At 42.4% G+C, this 22,811-nt stretch overlaps 3 protein-coding genes across 4 annotated transcripts; all 3 read left to right on the top strand.

Annotated features, from left to right (window-relative positions):
* The first annotated feature begins 85 nt into the window (after positions 1–85).
* LOC9658919 lies at positions 86–2,499 on the top strand. The gene is made up of 3 exons (XM_024674037.1): positions 86–821; positions 1,654–2,158; positions 2,212–2,499. Exons 1-3 carry the CDS (start codon positions 121–123, stop codon positions 2,434–2,436), a joined length of 1,431 nt encoding a protein of 476 aa, XP_024529805.1. The 5' UTR covers positions 86–120; the 3' UTR covers positions 2,437–2,499.
* Positions 2,500–17,537: 15,038 nt separating this feature from the next.
* LOC112346032 (ABC transporter G family member 38-like) lies at positions 17,538–18,144 on the top strand. Its single transcript, XM_024673972.1, has 3 exons — positions 17,538–17,794; positions 17,841–18,051; positions 18,102–18,144. The coding sequence occupies exons 1-3, from the start codon at positions 17,585–17,587 to the stop codon at positions 18,137–18,139; spliced, it is 459 nt and encodes a 152-aa protein (XP_024529740.1). The 5' UTR covers positions 17,538–17,584; the 3' UTR covers positions 18,140–18,144.
* A 34-nt stretch (positions 18,145–18,178) lies between these two features.
* Positions 18,179–22,806, top strand: LOC9658918 (ABC transporter G family member 51). Of its 2 annotated transcripts, XM_024673717.1 has the most exons (9): positions 18,179–18,344; positions 18,395–18,865; positions 18,913–19,142; positions 19,197–19,390; positions 19,439–19,579; positions 19,626–19,883; positions 19,931–20,102; positions 20,150–22,570; positions 22,615–22,806. In XM_024673717.1, exons 1-8 carry the CDS (start codon positions 18,217–18,219, stop codon positions 22,507–22,509), a joined length of 3,954 nt encoding a protein of 1,317 aa, XP_024529485.1. In that variant the 5' UTR covers positions 18,179–18,216; the 3' UTR covers positions 22,510–22,570; positions 22,615–22,806. The 2 variants fall into 2 exon arrangements, with proteins under 2 accessions (XP_024529485.1, XP_002969153.2); XM_002969107.2 differs by lacking the exon at positions 18,179–18,344 and having other exon boundaries at positions 18,729–18,865; positions 18,956–19,142.
* The last annotated feature ends 5 nt before the right edge of the window (positions 22,807–22,811 follow it).

The following is a 22,811-nucleotide window of genomic DNA, read 5'->3' as shown; positions in this document are numbered from 1 at the left end:
TTTGTGCGTGTTTCACGTGGTACTCTACAAGAACCACACCATAAAAGGGTGAGGAGCTCTTGTTCATTTGTAACAAAAATGGGGACTCCAGTATCTGCAACCACAACTTTGCCTCGCCACATGACAATCAAGGGTGAGAATGGGAGGTATCTGGCACTCAAATCGGATGGGCTCCTCACATTTGATGCCGACCAGAGAAGTTTCCTCACATGCCACGAGGTGATCTACAATTTCGACGACTCCGAAGGCACCTTCTCTGTACGTGCTCCAAACGGCAGATTTTGGAGGCGTAATCCTACTAACTGGATTCGAGCGGATGGCAACACACAGCCACCCCCTGTGACCGACCAGAGGACCCGATTCAAGCTCGTGAGGTTTGAATCAGGCAGGCTGGGATTCCTGTCTGCACTTGATGATCGATACCTCAAGCGCTACGACGCCGCGGTCCGTGGGTACAACGCCGTGCAATCTCAGCCTGACCCTTTCAGCCAAGTTGAGGTGAGCGATGGTTCCGAGCATGCAATTCACCTCCCACGTTTCATCACGTTCAAGGGAGACAATGGCCAGTTTCTGCTTGTACGCCTCCTACGAAACGACAGAAACTGGTGGCTCCAGTTCAGTGGTGCGGAAAACGATGTGTCCAAAGATGAGGCCATCAACAACGTAGTTCAGATGGTTGATGGCAGCTTAGCATTCTACAACATTCACAGGCAAGCTTATTGGCGCAACAGTGCTCTTGGTCCAAATGACAGGGGCGATTGCTGGGTATGGGCAGATGGACCTGCAGAAGGAGATGAGAGATGCCACTTCTGGCCCATAAGGCTGTGTTAGCAGCGGAGAGACGCGCACACGAGGAGGAAGAACTGTATCTATATAACTGTATATGATTGTGTACATATACATAAAGCTACTGCCACGTGGGCATAACTACTGCCACATCATCTCTACCTCTAACACTCCCACTCACGATCAGGCGGCTGATTCCAGTCTGAATCTAAGCCTGAATCGTGCCTAGCTAGTCTGAGATGATGAGCATGGAAAGCTGATGAGAAAAGCATATGAAAACTCATCAATCAACTACCCAAAACTTGGTTCTTGGTCTTGGACTTGCTTGCACACTCTTTGCTTCTTGCTATGGCTTCAATCTTGCCTCTAGCATGAGGTCTTGGCCGTGAACTGCCAGGCTCCCACTTCTCTGCGACTAGGCACTTGAATCTCCATGAGCATCCTTCCCAATTGCTGGAAATTCCTGCAAAGAATTGCTATGCAATGTTCTTGAATCTTGACCCAATTCTTGATAGGGTTGGTGAAATCTCTCAATCTCCCACTGGCTTTGTTCTCTACTTGCTGCTGCTTGTTGCTCAGCACCTCTACACAGCCTGGTGCCTTGGTGCAACGCCTCAAGCGTCCCAAACATTGCAAGAGGGATTGCAATTGGGAGGCTCATCCTCCTCCTCATCACTGGCCTCCTGGCCAGCAAGCGCCATTCTCAGGATCAAGGAGCCCAAGGCTCTGATACCATGTTAGCAGCGGAGAGACGCGCACACGAGGAGGAAGAACTGTATATATATAACTGTATATGATTGTGTACATATACATAAAGCTACTGCCACGTGGGCATAACTACTGCCACATCATCTCTACCTCTAACAGGCTGAGCACCCAAATGCTGGCCCTCAGGAGCAAATACAACGACAGGCTGTGCAAAAGGTTAACTAATTTTTGGACTAACTGCTTGTCCGCTACCGCAAATGGCACAAACGATGTAACAACACGTCTTACCATCAGTGAAGCTACACTCTCAAGATCAATTTTTAACGTCAGGTACCTTCTCGAGCTGGCTACCACCACGGATCAGAGGTTACTCATGGTTGGCCAGGGCTCGGTCGTCAATAATCGGAACGAGCCCGCAGACATGACTGTCACTGTGACTTTGTTGCAGAATGTTTCCACGCAAAGGACATTTTCAAACTCCTACACCATCACCCAGAAGATTTCCACCACGTTCACAGCCGGCATCCCCAAGATCGCTGCAAATCAGACTACCATTGAGATTGGCGCTGAGCAAACATTTAGTAAGGAATGGGGTGAAACAGAGGAGGAAGGCGTGCAATTCCAGACTGAATACCTCGTCCGTAACGTTCAACCTCACATGACGGTACGCTTCAAGTTTAATTTGGCTAGTTATACTAAGGAATCATCTTAATGTAGGCCAGAGCCACCGTGTTTGCGAGCACTGGACGGATGCGTGTCCCCTTCACTTATACGAGCAGAGAGAGGGGTGCCAATGGGATTGATCGACCCTCTGAGAACCACGTTGATGGGGTCTTTGATGGCGTGTCAGCGTATAACATCCACGCAATTTTAAGTGATGGTGAATCGGAAAGAGATTTTCCTTTGGTTCTAGCCAATGGCTTTTATCACATGGAAGAGTAGGATTAAATAAATTGCATGGTTTATCACCTTTATGAACTGAACGTCACTTTTGAGATGCCGAAAGCTTTGCCAAACAGCCAGATGATCCAAATCGGCCCAGCCCACTGGCTGCTAGGAGATCGTACCATTGCCATTCATCGGGCTATAGACTGTGATCCCAGCACACAAAAGTGGAGTTGCATACCTGCGAGCATGGAATAATTTCAAGACTATTCAACCATTTTGTTACATGATTGTTCCATCAATGTTCTCATAGTTGCACGTTAGGAGCAGTAATTCTCCCATTTGGTGGCCTATCACCATGCCAACAATCTCATGCCTGAGAGAAAAATAAGAAAAAAAAAGAGAGATGAAACTGTCAAACCAAGAAGAAGATTCTCTGGCCATGCTCTCGTCCCAGCCACCTGTCGCGTCCTTTTGCAATATTGGAGAGGGATGCACAGTCTACATGTTGCGGTGGGCAGAAGGTGAACGCCCCAACCCCCAAGGAGCCAGCGAGGGTGCCCAATCTAGTCAAGAACGGCAAGAGAAGAGTTGGAGCCTTAAAGTACAGTCACTTGATCCATAAACCGAGGCTCAAAAGGAACTTGTTGGGCCCTAGGGGCATCTCAACTTGCTAGTGGATGTGCTTCCTGCACCATTAAACATTACGTTCTTTGCAATACTGATTGTCACATCATGCTATGATTACCGTGTGATGCCAATTCCCTCCAAGAGGCCTTTAGCCATACCATCTCATGGCAGTCAGCAGTTAAGGCAATATATTTAGCCTTTGCAGAAGAAAGAGCAACCACAGCTTGCCTCTTGCTTGCCTATATGGGAAAACACAAGATTACTACATTAGTGATCCTGGCTGATATCCACATTAACTTTTCAAAGAGATGCATTAAAGTGACACATAACTAACTATATAATGATGTAACCAACACATTAAAGTTAACTAAGTAAGATTCTTACAACCCGAGCTCCACAAAGTTGCATACAAAATCTGTAGTGGTCAACTGGCACCCTTTGTTTGTGGAGGACCTATAAGTTGTGGTGATAGTTTATAGTTGGCACCTGTGTAGTAGATTAGGCTTGTGTCATTGCGAGACTTAGGTTTATTATCCCCTTCAAACAAATTTTGCAGCTTTTCAATGTCCTGTGCAAGGCTCTGAATTGAACTGGCTAAGCATGATAGTTGCATAGCAAATGTCAAGATAAAAAGTACATCAAGCAATTGATCAAGTTCCAACAAGGAACTTGTGAATCAAGCATGCCTCTTACATCTTGAGGCATTGACAACACCTGCTACCATGGGTGTGTATATAGGATAGCAATTTTCCATGCTAAACCGGCATAGGAGCTGTTCAGTGTTTTGAGAGCATCATCTTTTTCCATTCCTGCTCCACTTGGATTTCCAAAAAAAAATTTTGTTACCCTAAGGTCTTTCATGCAAAAGCATCAGGCCAAGCTCTCTTTTAAGTGCTGGATAGCATCATCATCCCCTCCAATGACATTAACGTATAAGGCGATATACTATCACCTTTTACTTTGGCATATACAATGGAGTTGATATGAGCACGATGGAATCTTTTATGTTGCAAAGCCTCATCAAATCTTTCATACCATATGCAAGATGATTGCATAAAGTCTTCTTCAATCTCCATGCTTTTTTCATTATATCACCATGGCTTTTGATGCTAAGGGGAATATCTCCTTATCAAGAGATCCATAGAGAAATGCAATTTTAATATCCATTTGGTGGATCTTTCACAAACTTTGGTTATTTGCATCACTGGCAAAAAAGTTTCATTATAATCCACCCTCTTGACTTATGTGAAACCTTTAGCAACAAGGTAAGCCTTGTAATTTGGCTGCATTATGAGTTCTTTTGAGCAACCACTTGTGATTTAGCTTTCAATCAGACTCTTCAAAATTGTTATTTGGCAAAAGGGCATTTATTTCATTCTTGATGGCATTTATCTAGGATTGGACTTGTCTCCAATCAAGCCTCATGGTGCATTGATGGGATTTGATTGTCCACAAACATGTACAATTCAGCCTTATCATCAGTAAAAAAAGGGTGTCACATCTTCAAGCACCTTTTGAAAGGGTTATCTCACACATGAACCTTCCAAGATTGAAATAAGATCTAGCAAACCTTTGCTTCAAGGGATGATAAAAGGTAGTGGCTGATCGGGCAGAGGATCTCTTCCATCAACATGATCCTCACGAGGGTCATCAATTGGCATTAGGATTGTTAACAATAGTTGTGTTGTTATCTAGCCAAATTGGAATAAGTGGGACAAGCTCAACAAACTTAGGTGACATTGCATCCAATAGTTACTCCTATGAAAAATTATTCTCATCAAAGACTATGTTGTACTAAGCATTGTCTCCTTACTGGAGGGATCCCTTAATTTTTAGGCTTTCCAACTTCACTTGTCATCATAAGCATATTCCATGAAGATGAGTATTTGACATTTTAAATTGAGCTTTTTGCGGAGCAGATCCAAGATGTGTGCATAAACTGTGTAATTGAAGACTTGGAGATGAGAGACATCATATTTTATGCCAGTCTAAGCTTCTTCGGTAGTCTTTCCTTTGAGTGTGACCATGAATAAATTTTTAATATGCATGGCTATCATAATTGCCTCTTGCCAAAATTCATTGTGAAGCTTGTTCTCAGCAAGGAGGCTACAAGGAACATTCATCACTGTTTGATTCTTACACTCCACAACACCATTCTATTGTGAGGTGTAGTGAGTGGTCTAGATACCTATTATATAGCAAATATCTCTCAAGGCATTGTTTACGTACTCTTTTCCACCATCAATGTAGAAGGCTTGAATTTTCTTTACAAGATTCATCTAGAGTGTGGCCTTGTAAAGCTTAAAGGCCTCCACTACTTTACTTATTCTTTTTGGCTAAAATTATCAATCAATGTCATAATATATCTTGCACCAAAATGACTAGGTGGTCCACAAAGGTCTGGATAGATCAATTCTAAAGGTTGAAATGATTTTTATGTAGACAAAGCAAAGTTTCTATATAGTGTTTCTCTAACATGCATAATTCTCAAAATGCAGCATTTAGATTGAGTTTAGTTAAGATTGAAAATTCAAACAGCAATATCTACATTTGGCATTGTTATTGTCATGCCAACTACAGAGCTCTTCAGAATGTCCTTGTGAAGAAAATGATAATATTTATGGTGATATAGCTGAAAGGATATACTTTATATGGTTCTTTTGATGTTTCCCATGCAACATCATTTGCCCTATCATGCAAAAGCTTTTCTTATCCACAAAAGTGACATTGTTGTCATCTTTAGATGACAACAATATTGCTATCATAAACTTTTGCAATAGAGATTAAATTTCTTTACATACACTATAGGATTTATATAGTGTTTATAAAGTTTATCTCACTACCAAGCTTTAAAGTACTAACACCCAACCATAGTTTATATTGTTAAATATGAATTTATTCATCATTATAAAGTTGGTGTAACCAGAGTCCAAGACCCAAAGCTGACCAACTACACCAGTCTTCACATTGAAGCTTTTTTATTCTTTTACTTATTCATAAGATCCTTCACCATTGCTTTCTATTCCAAAGTTTTCTATAACATTTATCACATGTAGGCATTCCACTTGCATTGATCTCGACCAATGTGTGTCGGTTTGTGATTGGCATATTATCTATTACAAGGAGTCCTACTAGCATGCTCTTCATGCTCTTGTAGGGTGGAGGTTGCTCCACCACCAATGAGGCATGTTGTTAGGAATCCCTCAATTCATACCACATTCTTGAATCTCGCTGGATTCTTGACCTGCAAACCACATTCCTGATTCTCGAGACACTTCCCTATTCTTGACTCTTGAGACTTTTCCCTATTACTGACTCTCTAATTTCCTGTACGATTTCTGAGTCTTGAGCCACATTCCTGATGATGATATGGCGCCTCCTCGATCTCAGTTATATTTAGGCCGTCCTCGATCCAAGAGTGGTGGAGTTTCATCAACTTATAGTATATATAGATTAGCCTTGTTCCATTTTTCCACAATCTGAATCAACACTAGTCTAAGGCCTCTTCTTTGTTTCCACTAGCTTTTCTCTTTGTCTTTTGCATTTTCCAGTTTTGATCTTGTTGGGGGTCTTGACAGTTTGATTCAGATTGTGTTTTTTTTCATTTTTCTTCCTTTAGCTTGTTTTGATTGTTTGACTGCCTTTGGCTTTTTTCCCCCTTTTTCTTTCTTTTTGCTGATGGAGTCTCCAAGCCATCCTGATTTCTTTGCCGAAGTCCTTGCAAAAATCCAGTCTAAGAATACCGAGCTGAAGGTGATCCTTCTTCGCATGCAGCAGGAGCTTGCTTCACTTTCAGCTCAAGGATCCAGCAAAGTTCCTGAACTGAAGGTGAGTTTCCCGGCGAAATTTTCAGGCAAGCGTTAGGAGCTTTGCGGATTCCTAAACCAGATGGAGCTGATCTTTGCACTTCAACATCAGCGGTACCCCACTTCCGAGTCTCAAATTGGCGCGATTGGGACGTTGCTCGAAGGTGCAGCTTTGTCATGGTTTTCTCCTCTTCTAGAGAAGAGCATGAAAGGGGTTGTGGTTCCGAAGCTGATGGATCTTCAATTGTTCAAAGAGAAGCTCGAAGCATGTTTTGGCGAGACGGATCGGGTTCGGGCTGTTACCACAAAGATGAGACGTCTCTCTTAGGGGTCTTGTCCTACCTCGATCTACGCTGCAGAGTTCCAACTCCTTGCCTTGGACACTCAGTGGGATGAGCGGGCCCTGATTGACCAATTTCGTTTCGGCCTCAACAACGGTGTCAAGGATTTGTTGCTCACCATGGAGGATCCCAAGGACCTATCAGATGCCATCAACAAAGCTGTTCGATGTGACAATTGTCTCTTTGAGTGTCGTCAGGAAAGTCGCCGTGCCGCTGTTTTTCCGTCCCAGACTCAGGAATCCCAGCTTGAGTCTTCGGGGCATACTCTTGAACCTATTGCTCTGGTCTCGATGGATATTTCTGGTACTCCCCGACTCATCAAAGGGAAGTTGAGTCTTGCTGAGAAGCAACGTCGAATATCTCATAATCTTTGCCTCTACTGTGCTGATCCTAATCACAAAGCAACTATGTGTCCCAAGAAGCCTCCCCGACTGCTCGAGTCCACTCTGCCTCAAAATCCACCTTTGTTGCAGTCGGGAAACAACCCTGTCCAAACAGAGTAGGAGCTGTCTGTTTGGACTCCCCGAATAAAAATCACTTTTCTTCTTTATCAAGCTCCTCACCACCTTTCATCAAAGCCACCACCAATTCCCACAACTTCTGCATCCCATGTCTCCTTTCTTTCACCGGACAATTAGGACTCAAGGCTCTGGCACTACTAGACTCGAGTGCAACTTCCTGCTTCATGGACACGGACTTTGCTGCCCGACATCACGTTCCTCTTTCTTGTACCATATGGGATATGAGAGTTGAAGGCATCGGCGGGCATTTTGTGTCTCCATCTTCTGGACTTAGGGAAACATTGCCCGTTCGAGTACACATCGGGTGCACCGTCACCAATATCGCTTTCAACATCATCAACAGCAAGTCCTCCTCTGTGGTGCTCGGTCTTCCTTGGTTCCAACTACATCAGCCTCAGATCTGTTGGAAGGAATTACAGCTCATCTCTCCCACATCACCATCTCCCACGGCTTCCTCTGCTGTTCATTGAGTCTGAATCAGGAAAAGTTCCCTAAACTCAAATCGAGGTTCTGTTCTTGACTCAAAGTTTTCACCCTCTTCTTTTTCCTCTCCTCCATCTTACACTGGACAGTATCCTCGTCTCATCATTCCATTTAGTCGTATGCCTCCTCCTATCTCCACAATCACTATGAAAGAACTCCTTCATGAAGAACCTATTTTCCTTTTTGCTTTGCATGTTTCTCTTGTCAGTCTTCCTGAGAAGTATCATGATTTTGGGGATGTGTTTGACAAGAAAAAAGCTAGTGTACTGCCTATTCATCAGCCTTATGATTGTTCCATTAATTTACAGGAAGGAGCGTCACCTCCGTGGGGACCTATCTACGGGTTATCCCTGTTCGAGCTTAGGGCCCTCAAAGAGTACGTGGATGAGAACCTTGCCTCCGGGTACATTCAGCATTTGCAGTCCCTAGCTAGAGTGCCTATCTTCTTTGTCAAGAAGAAGGATGGGAGTTTGTGGCTAGTCATCGACTATCGAGGTTTGAACAAGGTGACTGTTCGGAACTGTTATCCGCTGCCCCTGATCTCGGACCTGTTGGAATGCCTCGGCGGTGCCCACTTCTTCACCAAGATCGACTTCCGTGGAACATACAACCTGATCCGGATCCAGCCTGGTGATGAATGGAAGACTGCGTTTCGAACCCGCTATGGCCACTTCGAGTACACTGTCATGCCATTTGGCTTGACAAATGCTCCAGTAGTTTTCCAACACATGGCGAACGATGTCTTTCGGGAGTTTCTTGATCAGATGGTGATCGTCTACCTCAATGACATCCTCATCTACTCAAAAAATCAAGAGGAGCACGACGAACATGTATGCAAGGTGCTGGCGAAGCTGCGAGAACACAGCCTATATGCGAAACTTGAGAAATGTTCCTTCGATCAGCAGTCTGTGGAGTTCCTTGGGTACATTGTCACTCCTGAGGGTATCACGATGGATCTTGCCAAAGTCAAGACTATTCTCGAATGGGAGCCTCCACAATCAATGTTAGACATTCAGGTTTTCCTTGGCTTCACCAACTTCTACCGCAAATTCATTGCTCACTACTCTGACATTGTCCTTCCTCTCACGCATCTCACTCGCAAGGATGTTCCCTTCTCTTGGTCTACTGTTGCCCAGCAGGCCTTTGACACACTTAAGGCGGCCTTCAGTTCTGCTCCCGTCTTGATCCACACTGATCCCTCACAACCTTTCTTCATCAAGGCTGACGCCTTCGACTTCGCCATCGGTGCTGTGCTGTCTCAACTCGGAACGGATCACGAACTTCATCCGATCGCTTTCCATTCTCGGAAATTCCAGCCTGTAGAGATCAATTACGAAATCCACGACAAGGAGCTCCTTGCCATCGTGGATTCCTTTGGAGAGTGGTGCCATTTCTTGAAGGGGGCGGGCCATCAAACAATAGTCTGGACAGATCACAAAAATCTCGAGTACTTTGCCACTTCCCGAGTTTTGAGCCGTCGTCAAGCAAGGTGGGCACAATTCCTGAGTCGGTTTGACTTTATTATCAAGTACAGACCTAGAAAGCTTCAAGGCCTTCCTGATGCTCTTTCAAGGTGCTCCTATCTTAGTCTCAGGCCTGGTAATCTTGCCTTCGATCAATAGCATCAAGTTATCCTTAGTCTTGATCGGCTTCAAGTTATGGCAATTTCCCTGGCCCCTCAGGACTCCTCCTTGATGGATGCGATCAGAAACGATCTTCAATCCGATAACCTCGCCAGCAACATTTTCCCCCATCTTCAGGCTGGACACCTAGTGACTCCCGACTACCAGTGATTTGACGAGTTTGAGTTCTTAGATGGCTTGTTGTACCGTGGGGAGCAGCTTTACGTTCCTGAAGGTGATGCTCAAAGGTTGGTCCTGATGGCGTGCCACGATAGCCCGACTGTTGGTCACTTCGGCATCGCAAAGACCTATGAGCTGGTTGCACGGGACTTTTGGTGGCCTTACATGGACGACTACATCAAAACTTTTGTTACCTCCTGTGACACTTGCGCCCAAAATAAGGTACCTCGCCACCTTCCTTCAGGATTGCTTCGTTCCCTCCCGGTCCCTTTAGGTCCTCGGGAATCCATCTCCATGGATTTCTTGAGTGATCTTCCGAATTCTGGAGGCATCAACAGCATTTTAGTCGTGGTGGATCGCTTCACAAAGATGGCGCACTTCCTGCCATGTACCAAGGAGTTTTCGGGCGAGGACATGGCAAAACTGGTATTCAGGGAAATTTTCCAACTTCATGGGATTCCTGCAGATGTTGTTTTGGATCGGGGACCTCAGTTCATCTCTCATTTTTGGCAACAGTTTTTGCAGCTTCTTGGAGTGAAGGCCAACCTTTCTTCGGCATATCATCCTCAAACTAATGGACAGTCCGAGCGAATGATTCAGACGTTAGAACAATTCCTGAGGTGCTTCATCAACTATCATCAGGATGACTGGTTCGATATCCTTCTCCTTGCTGAGTTCTCCTATAACAACTCTATTCACTCCTCTCTTCGAGTTTCCCCCTTCTTTGCGAACTCTGGCCGAAATCCGCGATTCAATCTCTCACTTTCTTCTCCATCCGAATCCTCTCATTCAAATCCCCGCTCTGAGACATTTGTCTCCAACCTCCAGGAAATCCACAACTCCATCTCCTTCCACCTTCATCGTGCTCAAGAATCTCACAAAACATTTGCCAATGCCCATCGTCAGGATTGTCCCCCTTACAATATTGGGGATAAAGTCTGGCTCCTCAGGCGAAATAGCTCCACCACCAAGCCATGTCCCAAACTCGATTTCAAACGCCTCGGTCCTTTCCCTATCACTGCTATCATTAATCCTGTTACTTATCGCCTTGCACTTCCTTCCTCCTATCAAATTCACCCCATTTTTCACTCTTCTCTCCTTGAGCCTTATATTCCCAGTCCTATTCCAAATCGGGTCATTCCTCAGCCTCCACCAGTGCAGCTCGAGGATGGGTCTGAGTATGAGGTTCAGGACATCCTTGATTCCAAGATCTCACGGTCTAAACTCTACTATCTGGTCGACTGGAAGGGTTATGGACCTGAAGAACGCACTTGGGAACTTGCGGACAACCTGATTCATTCTCCTGACCTTGTTCAAGACTTCCATCGCCGCTATCCTTCTCGTCCCAGTCCTCATTCTTTTTCTCCATCTCCCGTCCCTCGCCACCCATCTCATCCTCCTCTTCGTTCTCATTCACGTCCTCGTTCCACTCGTTCTTGAGGAGGGGGTGCTGTCAGGAATCCCTTAATTCATACCACATTCCTAAATCTCACTGGATTCCTGACCTGCAGACCACATTCCTGATTCTCGAGACACTTCCCTATTCCTGACTCTCGAGACTTTTCCCTATTCCTAACTCTCTGATTTCCTATACGATTCTTGAGTCTTGAGCCATATTCTTGATGATGATGTGGTGCCTCCTCAACCTCAGCTATATTTAAGCCGTCCTCGATCCAAGAGTGGTGGAGTTTCATCAACCTATAGTATATATAGGTTAGCCTTGTTCCATTTCTCCACAATCTGAATCAACACTAGTCTAAGGCCTCTTCTTTGTTTCCACTAGCTTTTCTCTTTGTCTTTTGCATTTTCCAGTTTTGATCTTGTTGGGGGTCTTGACACATGTCCTTGTCCATTATAACCTTTATTATCATATCTACAACCTCCATCATTGCATCCACAGCCTCCACAAAAGGAGCTCCCCTTCTACCTCCTTGCAAACATGGCACCATGTACCTCATAAATCTGGGACTTCTCCCTACACAGCAAGGAAGTGTTCACCAACTTTGATGTTGTCTCATTAAATGACAGGTTTGGTTCTTATATCAATGCTTTGTCAATATTATCCCACTCTTTTGAGAGTGACTTCTAGAGCTTCATATTTTGTATGGTGTCAAAAACCTCATGTTCCTTGCCTTGAGCAACCAAATTTGCAAATAGCCTGTTTAGAGAGTCCACATGCTATTGCATATCCCCACCATCCTAAAAAATGCAAGCCTCTAAGATTGAATAGATCCTCATCACTTCCATATCAAAATTCAAGCTATACAAATCATTGAGCCATGAGCAACTCTTTTTTCCATGTATGTCTTAAGTAAGATCCCATGACTTAGGTAGATGCAAATGCACCCCATAACCTATTCCTTCCTAATTCTCCAGTCCCTAAGGACCCTTTGCCTTTGGGCCTTTACTCTAGTTCCAATGTAAGGTTCTACCTCAGAACTATCCATAGTCCCATATATACCTTGAAGATGGAATTATGCCTTAATAAGGTTCTTTCACAAAGAAAAATCTCTCCTATTGAAGAAATATGGCTTACTGCTAGAGTTGGATGCATCTCCCATCTTCCTAGATCCTTACATCCTACTCTGATACCAAGTTAAGAATAACAATTGTATCGCAAGAGAAAAACCCTAAAGTATAATAATGCAACCTATAGTATAGAATCTGCTTGGATATGGAACATGTGGTATGAATACCTAGCCTATCTTAAGTTGCAACTATACTTTCTTATGCTAAGGAAATTAATTTCCTTTCTAAGAGACCTAAGCACCATGCCACTAAGTTTCTAAAGACCTTGAGAGGCACCACATCATGATCAAGGAAACCAATCTAGTGTATTGAGAAGGAGAGAAGAGAATAAGTTTCTTTGACTTGGGTGATATGCAAGTCTTATGCACTATTGCATCTAGAAGAATCCTTCACTCAGTCAATTGCCCTTGAATCAATCACCACATTGAGATTCTTCTATGCTATATATTGCCATACATTGATCAATTGATGCAACATTTTGAAGGGAGGAACAAAACAAGAAAAAAATAAAAAGAAACAAGAAGTTTGAGAAAGAAGAAAGAAATTTGATGTTAAAAATAAAAATGAGTGATTAGAGTCCCTCTTCTTCCATCTAGGATTCAGCTTTATAAAACTATCCCATCTCTCCAGAGTTGATCACTTAAAACTTATTTGTTATGGTTTTCATGAAAGTGAGGAAGAAATTCACCGTAGTATGTGGTATCAATGCACAGGAGCAGTAGATTCTAGAAACTACTATGACTTATTATAAGGAACATTGCAATGATGCTTGTATTGCATCTATAGTGGTTATTATGTTGGAGTTATTTTACAATAAACTAGAGCTCTAGCAATCAATAATAGCTTGCTTGACTATAACTACTTTTGAGTTGCTAGCACTACTACACTAAACCATTATTATCACATATTTTTTCACCTAAAATTTGGCACTTATTGTTAATTTGAGCATTATATTTCAACTCTAATTTAGTTTGTGAGGGCCAAGCACTCACAAGTTGTGGTTGCAATTTTGATTTAAAAAAAATTAATTGAAAAATAATTTTTATTTAAACATTCATCATGATTTAATATTGCAGTTTGTATAGCAATGGATATGTGATTGTGAATTCTTACATAATATATTTACATATATATGGATTTATTTTTAGTTTTGAATTTTATTATGCACACAATCACTTTTCAATTGCTATATAAATAATCGAAACATGATTGTATACATAATATTTTTGTCATGGGTTATGCTATATATACATAGGGCATGACATTTCAGACTACCACACAAGACTAATGCCACATCATTTTAGAAAACATGATATTACTACGAATCTAGCAAGGGATATTTTGTTTTATTCTTATGTTATTGAGCACAAATTTGTAATATTTGATTGTGATCATCTTTCTCCTCTTATTTCACGGGGTTGTGCCTTATTTCTTACAGCTTATAAGCATATTTTATGCACTCTAATGTAAAGTGCTTTAATCACTCTTGCAAGTCTCTTATTTCTCATATGTTGTTTGCACACGACACCCTAATTTAGGTAACAATTGATTAGCACAAAAGCAAATGTAATTGGTTGTTAGAGGTGAGGGTAAAACATTTCTTTATATGGTTAGAGCATCAAATGCAATAGTTTTTATACAAGTAAGTGGATCTTGTTGTATCCATTAATTTTTTGCAACTCTAATCATACACATAACTATTTGGTATTTCACTAGTTTGTTGCACTTAGGCATGTTGCAAATTAATAATATAAGCTTTTCTTTCTTGGGTTTTTGCTTTTTTTGCTTGAACTTTATGATTGTTGCAGTGATTACATTGTGGTAAATGAGGAACATTGCAACACACGCTTGCACATACTAAATGAGGATAGTGGGCCTCCACTTATGCTATTGGCTTTGTGACTTGCAATAGAAGAAGGTTGTGGAAACCCTAATATATGTACATTCATTATATTAGGTGAAAAAAAGATGATATAGTCTCCAATCTTGAGGTTGTGTTTATGCAAGTATTGCCACTAAGCTGTGCCTAAGAACTCTTGGCACCTGATCTAATAGAGCATAAATCTTTCTTCTAGAAAGAAAATAAAAACCACAAAAGCATAAATATATAGAAGTATATAAACAATAATATAAAAATATTGGTATCCTAGAGGAAAGTGAAGAGGGAAGGGTAAAGGAAGATTCTACTATTATAGAGATTATAGAAGAAAGGTGTTGGATCCCGAGAATACAGAGGAAGTAACTTTACAAGTGCAAGATGATGGATTAACTTAATGATCATTTATGGCATATCAATCTTGTATTGAATACTAATAGATATCCTTTATTTGTTTTAGATTTTGTTTTTCTTTGCAAGGCTATTTTTGTAAAGCCTATAGTGCAATTTTACATTGTGTGGCATATGGTGGTGGATGAATTTGAGCTGGTTGTTGAACATAAGGTCACTAACAAACATAAAATGGTAAAGGAAGATTATCCTTGTGATGTTATGGAAAAGGATCCTTTATGTGGGGCACAATGTAATTGTGGAGGAGGGCTTATGCAACATAGTAGTGGAAAAGGCTTTTGAGCCTTCTCATGAAATGAACACCCCTAATTTGTAGGTGGACAATTTATGTGAGAAGGATATGTTAAATCCTCTATATGAGGTAGAGGATGAGGCTTTAGTTGAGGTTCCCCAAGGCAATGAGCTAGTGGCTCCACATGATATGAAGGATACTCTAACTAACAAAGTGAAGCCTCCTCATTATATAGTGGTTACAAGCAAAGATGTGGAAGTGGTATATGATAGTCTCCTTTATGAGGGTAGCAAAGTGGAGGCTCCTTTTGATTTAATGGTTCCAGGTAAGGAGGTGAAGGTGCCACCTGACAATCTCTATTAGGTGGAGGCTCCACACAAGCCTCCTTGAAAGCATAAGGCTCTATGAAAGCTTCTTTATGAGTAAGACTCTAAGGAAGAAGGCAAGATAAAGTTACTAAATTTGTATAGTATAGTTTATATATAAATGAATGTTAGGCTTGGAGATCAAAATCTCTAGACTCAAATCATCATTATTACATCATATAAATCAAGGTGGCAATTACAAGCTCGAGCAACCTTTGGTAGCCCACAAAGTGAGAATGTGTTAATGAAATGCAAGTTCTTATTTCATATTTGGAGAAGAATTTTGGCCATGATTATTTTGTTTGCCTGCATCCACGTGTTAAGAGATATGGCTTTTTATCTTGGGTTGATATTTTAGAGTTTAGATGCAAAAGATACAATATAATACATAAATTTCATGCAACTTGGGTAAGGAGTTTATTTCTTGCAGTGGTTCTGATTTTTTTTGCATAGAGGGATGCTCTTGATAAATGAATATCTATATATATTTTGACAACTACTTAGTATTACATCTATATATATTTGCCCTTCCAGTGTATTGCAATTACATATGAAAGCACATATATAAGCTTCTATACATATGACCTATAGTGTTTATGCAAAATTAATACCAATGCTACATAATAAGAAACCTTAATTTTGTAAAAAAATTCTTCAAATTAAGTGGATTTAAGGTGAAATTGTTTTTTAAGGCATATAATCTGGAATTTTAGTATAGTTTATAAGATTTTGGGTTTCTCACAATTAATTTATAAAAAGTAGCTACCACAAATTATTACTTCTAGTTTTAAAATTTTGTAACATGATTTATTATACAAGACATTCAATTAGTTGCAGGTTTTGTAACAACTTTATACTTTATTCCTTAATCTTGCATTTAAATATGTCTCCCCCTCAAGAGCATAAAAAAAGGGAAGGATAAGGCACCTCGTATTATATAGTAGAATATTTAAGATTTCTTTGTTGAACTTTTGAACAAAATTATAAAAAATAGCAATTTATAAGTAAATCCTTGTGTGAATATATAGATACTTTATTGCTTTATAGTTTTTCTGGTTGAAAGGACTCATTAAGCTCGGCTTTCTTGAATAAGATCTATTGGTTTGGCTATACTAGCTCACTCTATGAATGAATATATCATGTGAAAATATGCCAAATTACTGTAATTTATTATTTATATGCTTGTTATTAATATTTAATTTTTATTTTTGTCTTTGGAGTGAGATGTTTCAAGAAAATAACAAAACTATAAAGCTATTATAAACTCATGAGTTTGGATTTTTCGGGAGGTTACCTAGCCAAGTATTATTCAAACCCAAGAATGCTTAACCTTAAATATCCCAAGACCCTTAACCAATTGAAAAATGGGTGCATTTTTATTCATGGGCCCTTTCCCTCTATATTTGAAACTTATGGACCATTTTTTAAATCATTCTCTTTGGTTGCTTACAACTATTTTAAAAAGATATTTAATATTAGTATCTTAAATAATAATTTTTAAGCTGAAATAAATAAAATCTATGCAATAAGATAAAAAAAACTAAAATATATTATTATTTAATATTTTACAACTCATGTATTCTTCTTTTATTACTTATGAATCATGTTAACAAAATATTTACTTTTATATTGCTCTTTTTAATTGATGAATATTTAGAATTTTTATATAAGAGTATATAATCCTTTTTAAAATCACTAATTTACATTGGATACAATTATCATGTAAACCATGTAATACAAATAAGTATTTTCAAAGGTTCTTCACCATAATTTTTCTTAAAAACCTAATCTCATGAATATTCCTAGATTGACCATGAGATTGGTTATTTTTAAAATCCTCTTGCTAATGAAGGCATAATTTATTTTATAAAACATTATTTATAGATAATTTAAATTTTAGATTGTTTTTAACAAATGGCATATTATAAAACTTATAACTTCTTAAAATGTTTTATTTTTATAAATAATTATATATATATATATATATAAATTGATAATTAGAAATCAATATCTAGACTCAATTTTATAGAAGTTTTATATATGTAAAACTAAATATCTCAGAAAATATTCTGAAGTGCATAACCGAACGTTTTGAATTTTATTTCTAGGGCTCATGGAGCATGGATCATCGCGCAAGTCCTCGGTGGTGAGGCCCTTCTCGCTCCGGCTGTCGGCGTCGCTGGTCGAGGATCTCTACGCGCCGATCGCCATGCCGCACCCGATGAGCAGCTCTTCTAGCTCTCAGGAACAGGAAGAATCGCCTCCATCGCCGGTCGATGAGTCGGCGCCACGGGCGAGGAGCCCGGAGGAAAATGCTGGCCCGGGATTTTGTCCAATGTGTGCCACAAGGCGCTCCTTTGGTGATGTCAGCCATGAATCTCCATCCACTTCCAAGGAGAAATCCCCTCCCTGGACTCTAGTAAGTTCCCTTTTTCTACCGTGGAGGGATCTTACGTTCCATTCAGGTTCTTCGCTTCAAAGCCATCAGTGTTACGATGGATCACACCGAAGTTGGTCCGGGCTATGATACCTTTGGCAAGAAGCTACTTGGTTGCCTTCTAGGAGTTTGCATTAAGCTGGCTCGTTCCAAGAAGAAATCCAGCAAGATCAAGGTTCTCAAGGACGTGAGCGGCTATGTGATGCCGGGTTCCATGACTCTTGTTCTCGGTCCGCCAGGTTCGTGACCTTGCTCTTTGTTTCTTTTGAGACCTTTTCCTTCTAAACAGGCAGTGGGAAGAGCACTCTCCTCAAGGTAGCATGGTGATTGTTTGGAGATATGAAATGCTTTGTTTCATATGCTACATTGGCTGTTAATTCTACAGACAGTGGTGATAACAGGTGATGGGAGGAAAGCTACGTCCCAACAGACGACTCAGGCTGGAGGGCGTTGTGCTTTACAACAACGACCCTTTGTCGCCCAGACTTGCTATAAAGCGGCCGATCGCTTATGTGACTCAACACGACAACGTGTAAGTACGCTCGTTGATGTTTCTCAGCGTATAAACTGGCACACTTGCAGGCATTTGCCGTTTTTCACAGTCCGAGAAACTATCGAGTTTGTTCAACGGTGTGCTCTATGGCAGCGTTGTATGCCACAGTCCAATGCTGTACAGGGCCGGGACTCGTACGTGGACTACATCCTACACATGTTTGGTCTCAAAAAGATTGAAAACGAACGGGTTGGGACTCTTGCTGATAGCATCAAGGATAGCGACCGAAACAGACTGGCAACTGCGGAGATTGCTATGGGTACATATTCTGTGTTGCTGTATGATCAGACTAGTTCTGGACAGGACTCGCTTATCACGTATGACTTGCTTCAAATGCTGCAAAGCGTGGTTCACGTACAGCATTGTGCCGCCGTCATATCGCTGGTTCAGATTTCACCGGAATCGTTCGATCTTTTCGACCGTGTTATCCTTCTCAGCGAGGGTGAGGTTCTCTATCAAGGCCCGCGTGAATGCGTCGAGAGCTACTTCTTAAAGCTTGGGTATGTGTTTGGCACACTTTGTTCTTCGTTTTATTTTTGCCTGGCAGGTTCAAGAAGCCCGCTCATGTAGAATCTGGAACATTTTTACAGGATATTGCAGCTGGCGAGGGTGGACAGTATTCACAGCAGCCTTCATCGCTTAGTATTGAGGAGCTTATAAAGTTCTATAAAGGATCGGACTACTATAAAGACGTTTTTCGGCTTGTTTCAAGTGAAAAGGCGACTCAAGCAACCTTATTCAGAACTTCTAGCATTCGTGCTTCGCTGCAAGGGAATGGTATGGAAAAGAATATGTGTTCTTTTGCTACTAAAATGCAGTGATCCGTTGCAGATGTGTTGGTGACGGAAGCTCCGAGTGTAGAAAGTTGTGCTTGCGTTCGTGTTGGCGACAAGGTGACAGGAGTTTGCGAGCGTAATGAAGAATTTCAGTATGTTGAGAGCTCGGATTCAGCTTCGAAAGTCTCCTACATGTTAAAGGCATCGTATAGCTCCATCCTTTTACAGTTGGAGCGAAATCTCGATGAGGTTGGGCATCTCGTAATTTGAAAGTGCCTTTATGTCTTTAGTTTGCAGGCAGGCAATGCTATGTATTATCAAAGACACTTCGGATGGCAACAATTTTGTTCGTGGTGGTTGTCGACCTGGTGTTTGATCCGGCGTCAAACAATATTTGTAATGCGACTTAAGGGATTAGCTATTGTACGACTTCTCCAGGTAATGACAGCGTCCGATTTAGTCATGCTAAATGCTGACTCTTCAGATTCTTTTAGTCGGCTTGTTCACTGGTTCCTTGTTCTATCACAAAGGAGGCAGACTTGATCAATACGAAATGAATTCTATGAGAACGATTGGATTTATATCTATGATGACTTTAATGTTAATCAACATCGTCCAGCTTCCGGTCCATATAGTGTTTCATCGACCCGTTTTCTACAAGCAGCAAGGTCAACACTTATTTCCTGTTTCTTCGTATGTAGTAGCACATGCCATTTTGAACATTCCTCAATCAGTTATAGAGGTATGCTATTATTTTCTCGTATGACTTGAGCGTTGAAAGTATTACAGGCACTGCTTTACAGTTTGTGCGTGTATTTTTTAGCTTCGCTGTCTAAAGAGAAGGCAGCACATTATGTTCAGTACTTAGGATTGATTTTTGTCACTGCTTATTTGGGCTCACTTTGGATGTTGTTGGTAGGTGCCATTGCACCAATGCTGGAAGTAGCCACAACGATGGGAGGTATGTCTTTTCCTGAGATAATGTAGCTTCAGCAACTGTTTTTACAGGTTCATTTGTCGCTTTGAACCTTCTATTTTCGGGCTCCACTATTATTCCAAGTGTAATCAGCTGGTACTGGCGATGGGTTCTATACATTACACCAACTCGTTGGGGAAATGTCATTTTTACATCGACTCAAACCGATAACCGCTATGAATTACCTTGCACACTTTACCGCACGTATCCATTCTGTCTTCTTCATCCAACACTTTCTCTTGGCCAAGCATTTCTCAAGTATTATGAGCTAGAAGCTGGTGGAAAAAGGCTTGTTCTCGCATTCGGAGTCATCGTTGCATATATTCTGGTTCTCATTTATTTGGCATATCTTGCGTACAGCAAAGTCCGGATACAGGAAACGGCATCGGCTATACCAAGGCAGAAACAGTATGTTCGCGGCCCCAACAATGTGGAACAAGCAGAGAACGGAGGTACACGAGCACCTGGGAGGTGGACTTGCAAGTTATCTGTCAAGCCTGTAACGCTCTCCTTTCACCAGCTGAGGTTCACCAGGCGGGGCGTGCGATCTTCTTTTGAGCAAGTAGTATTGGACAACGTCTCTGGCTATGCCAAGCCAGGGACAATGCTAGCAATTGCTGGGGGCACACGGTCGGGCAAGGCAACGTTGCTCAACTGCATTGCAGGCAGGCTACCACCCGGCAAGCTCGAGGGTGACGTTTCTTTAAACGGTTTGAAACTGGACAGACTCGCCATCTGCCGGATATCTGGATTTGCTGAGAAGTTGGAAGCTCACCAACAGTATCTTACTGTCAGAGAGTCCCTGGAGTTCAGTGCAAATCTCAGGCTGGGAAAACAAATCAGTGCGGACGACAAAGCTCGGCATGTGACGGAGGTCCTGGAACTTTTGGGATTGTCAGCTATGAGCAATCAACTTGTTGGCAACTTGAAGCTCGTCACTGCTCGAATCCAGGAGACAAGAAGGAAACTTACTATAGCTGTGGAACTCGCCGTCAACCCCGGCATACTTTTCTTGGAGGATCCCACGGCGCAGCTGGATGGCACTAGCTCCAGAGAGATTCTGAGACTGCTCCAGAGTGTTGCTTTAAGCGGGCGTACTATCATCAGCATGCTGGATCATCCCAGTGGAGAGGCACTCAGCGTGTTTAACGATGTGTTGGTACTAGCTATTGGCGGTCACACAGCCTATTTCGGCCCCGTTGGCTGGAACTGCAAGCAAGTGCTGCACTACTTCACGTCAGTGCCGAGTTCACCACCTTACAACGAGCAGTGGAACCCTGTCACCTACATCCTCGGAGCACTTGGCGGAGGCATAAAGGAGCGAAAGCCATTGCACGACTTCTCTCAGCTGTACCAGTCCAGTTCTCTGCATCAGGCAAACGCGGAGGTACTCGAGAGGCTTCTCAAGCAGCAGCCAGATCCCGAGCTCAAGAACATCAGCTCTCGATACGCAGCTTCGTTCAAGACGCAGGCAGCGATGGTGTTCCTCCGGAACCAGCGTTTCTTATGGAGGAACGTGACATACACACTCCGCCGCCTCCTTGGGACCATTCTCGTCGCTCTCGTCATGGGAACACTCTACCTCAACATCTCCGTGGAAAAGCTGCTGTCCATGACGTCCGCCAGCCTCTTCCCGTATATCCAGCTGATTATGATCTCCGGGCTCACGGCCAACAACGTTATACCGCAGCTCGGAACGGACAGGCTCGTCTACTATCGAGAGAACCGAGCAAGGATGTACTCCCCGATGCTGTATCCGCTGTCCTGGGCCATCGCCGAGGTTCCATACTTGCTGCTCGGCACACTCGCCTTCGTCGGGATTGGAAACGGCCTGGCCAACCTTGCCGTCGACTCCGTGTCCGCGTTCGTCCAGTACTGGATCGGCCTGTTTCTCTTCACCCTGGCCGTGACTTACTTCGGCATCTTCGTCACGCTGCTGTTTCCAAACTCGCTGCTGGCCATGACGGTCTCGTCGATATCGACTTCGGTGTGGGTGGCGTCCTCGGGGGTCTCCATTCCGCGCTACAACATCCAGTTTTACAAGTGGCTCTACTGGATCAACCCGTATCAGTACGCCGTCAATATCCTCACCACGACTGCGTTCCACTGCGACACCGGAACTCCGGCGTGCAATGCTTGCACGATCGGCGCGAGTTGTCCTGGATGCAAGTGCAAGAGGCTGGTCGACTTGGAGAAGAAGCTGGTGCAAATCTATGGGCCGGTCTTCAGCCAGTTCATTCGAGCAAGCTTCGTGTGGGAGAGGCTGAGCAAGGCAAGAGTTCTTGAGAAGCACAGGATTGGGAAGGACTTCCTGGCTCTGGCTTTCATGGTGCTGCTCTTCGCGGTCCTGGCGATCGTATCCTTCGCGCGACTCAAGCACAACAGGAAGTAAAACTCACGACGTTCTCGCGACGCTCTGGGCTATGACGAGAACTTTGGAGGACTATAGTGAGGTATTTTGCAATTTCCTTGGTAGTTTTCTAAATTTCCTTCCTAGATGGTGGACCTTTCACGATTGAGCTCAAGGCTTACGTACTTCAATACGACAATTTTTTTCTTTTCTTTTTTCACTCAGCTTTCGTGCGAAACTTCGGAAGAAAAAATTAAGATCGATGGTGGCGGCTTGCTTGGATATTTGCGAGCGTCGTGGACTAACATCTGGGAAGAAATACTATAATATTTCTAGAGATATGG

This window comes from Selaginella moellendorffii, unplaced genomic scaffold (genome assembly GCF_000143415.4).
Source record: "Selaginella moellendorffii unplaced genomic scaffold, v1.0 SELMOscaffold_11, whole genome shotgun sequence".
NCBI lineage: Eukaryota > Viridiplantae > Streptophyta > Lycopodiopsida > Selaginellales > Selaginellaceae > Selaginella > Selaginella moellendorffii.
This window is presented reverse-complemented; position numbering and strand designations above follow the sequence as displayed.